We start from the raw sequence: 2,277 nt of genomic DNA, 5'->3' as shown, positions 1-2,277 counted from the left end.
TGGTTGGTCATTAATTACGATGAAGTTTAGCAACTTCTCGGTAAACATTCGAGCTCCTTGGTTTCAGCGGTGTCTTCTTCTCGTTCAGTCCGGAGACGGCAGTCTGATTTCTGTCAGCCGCGCTCAGTCTGCCCCTCCTCCGACACGGACAGACCGAACACGGCTGACCGAAATCAGACTGCCGTCTCCGGACTAAACGAAAATAACAGACCGCTGAAACCAAGGAGCTCGAATGTCCATCATAAAACTAACTTTACCGCGGTTTAATGTGGTGCTATGGCTCTGCAGGCGTTGCACGTTTCTGTCTTGTTTTGTGGTGTTTAGTGTAAAGTACTTCCACACAGCGACATGTTTAGATGAAAAGTTTGTTAGCTGTTAGCCACGGTGCTGCTGCACGTTATAGCTGCTGCAAACTATGAACTGGATTTCCTGAATGTGAGGCGGGTCTTGTTACTCTGGGTTCATGAGACACACCTCCGTTCAGGAAATCCATTCCATAGTTTGAAGCCAACGTGGAGCGCAGCTGGCATGGAATCGCATGTGGAGACGTTTTACTTGGAGACAGACGTGCATCATGGATCAGAAATCTCTGCAGGTTGGATCGGAAAAATCCGATACGTAAATTATGCTGATATCAGAGCCCGATACTGGATCGGCCCCATCCCTACTATCTTACAGCCTCTTTGTGTCACCACAACAAAACAAGTCTCCTTGGATTGATGAAGTCCTTTGGATGAAGGACAAAACGTCTCAACAAAAAAAGAAACCGTCCAGATGAAATGACAGAACTTTGGGGCAGTTGACTTGGGACCGTAAAGTTGCAGGTTTGGTTCCTCGCCATGCCCATGTGTCTTGGTGTTCTTGAGCAAGACACCTACTCCCTGATTGCTCCCTTGTCACTTGTTACTCCACTTGGTTGTATCATGTGTGAGTGGAAAATGCAGAGCTCAAAGTTCATCATTGTCTTTGAACACACAATGAATATGAACATGTCACTTTACAATATCAATTATTTATTTAATTAAGCCCTGTATAAATGCTTATATGAGTTTAAATAAAGGTTTGCTTAATTTGCCCTAATGGACAGTTCTCTACAGAAATATAGTAAACAGAACTGATATTAACTTGTTTTTTTTGGGGGGGGGGCAGTCTCACACAAATGCATTTTAATCACAAGTGCAGCATCGTTTAATGGGAATAAACTTCCCAGTGTTAAGTTTAATTCCAAGGAGCAAAGTTACAACAAAGTAATATTTAACCGACCATACGTTTCTATACTTGTTGTGCTGCGTTTAGTTATTTACTTTGTACAAATGTCACAAAGACAGCGCAGTTAAAGGAAGCTAAGAGAAAAGTAAAGACTGAATTTACACCAGTAGATGTTAATTTGTTCGTGTAACGGAGAGGTAACCCTTTGAGGAACGGCCTGTTTTCACAGTTTCTAATTTTCTTCAGGTACGAGTCACCCGGGTGCCGGGCATGAAAACTTCCATCAATGAGTACAATGTACAGTCAGAGATTCTGAACACAGGGATGGCAGTCAGCAACCCAGAACATCTGGACCAGCTGAGAGCACTGTGTGCAGCTGTGGTTCACGCTACAAAAGATGCAAGGTACGCATGAAACAAGCAATGTCTCTAAACTGATGAGTCACTTTCTCCAAAACCACACTTGAGCAGAATGTGTTTATATTTACAGCGTGGAGAAGGACTCATCATCTTTGGAAGTCGGGACCAAAACAGAGGACACGGTCAGAGCTGCTGAGGATGCTCTGACGTCCACACCCAACTCTCCTGTCAGTCTGAAATCTTCAACAAATCATTCCACCGTTGAGATGCCCCCACTCTCAGTCTGTGATCAAAATTTGAAGGTACACATACAGACCAGCAGCCAGAGAGACCTGGACACTGCAGAGCTGACGCAGAGGTTTGTATTTATCCATCCGTCATCTGCGTTCAGGTCATTTCGTGACAGTTTCTGCCTAGAAATTGAAGTGAAATCCAATGATACAAAAGTTTCTTCTGGAGCCAGCTTCTAATGTTGAACTTCGTTTGCAAAAGTCATGGAGTTATTTATGTGACGTTTCCAACTAAAGGAGCTAAAACACAAGCACAGGTTTTCATATTGCATCATCGTTTATAATGCTGGCGATGGGTCTGAGCAGTTTCTTAGTTTAATATGAGAAGATCTGTTCCATGTTGCTGCTGATCTGTTCCATGTTGCTGCTGATCTGTTCCATGTTGCTGCTGATCTGTTCCGTGTTGCTGCTGATCTGTT

General features: G+C 43.7%; 1 protein-coding gene across 1 annotated transcript in view; it reads left to right on the top strand.

The window, feature by feature from the left end:
* Nucleotides 1-2,277, top strand: part of tdrd12 (tudor domain containing 12) — a 38,487-nt gene that overhangs the window by 26,868 nt on the left and 9,342 nt on the right. The window contains 2 exon segments of the mRNA XM_037683072.1: nt 1,456-1,613; nt 1,699-1,926. Coding sequence (XP_037539000.1) covers nt 1,456-1,613; nt 1,699-1,926 — 386 coding nt within the window.

This window comes from Nematolebias whitei, chromosome 10, assembly GCF_014905685.2.
Source record: "Nematolebias whitei isolate Nwh7 chromosome 10, NemWhi1, whole genome shotgun sequence".
NCBI classification, from domain to species: domain Eukaryota; kingdom Metazoa; phylum Chordata; class Actinopteri; order Cyprinodontiformes; family Rivulidae; genus Nematolebias; species Nematolebias whitei.
This window is presented reverse-complemented; position numbering and strand designations above follow the sequence as displayed.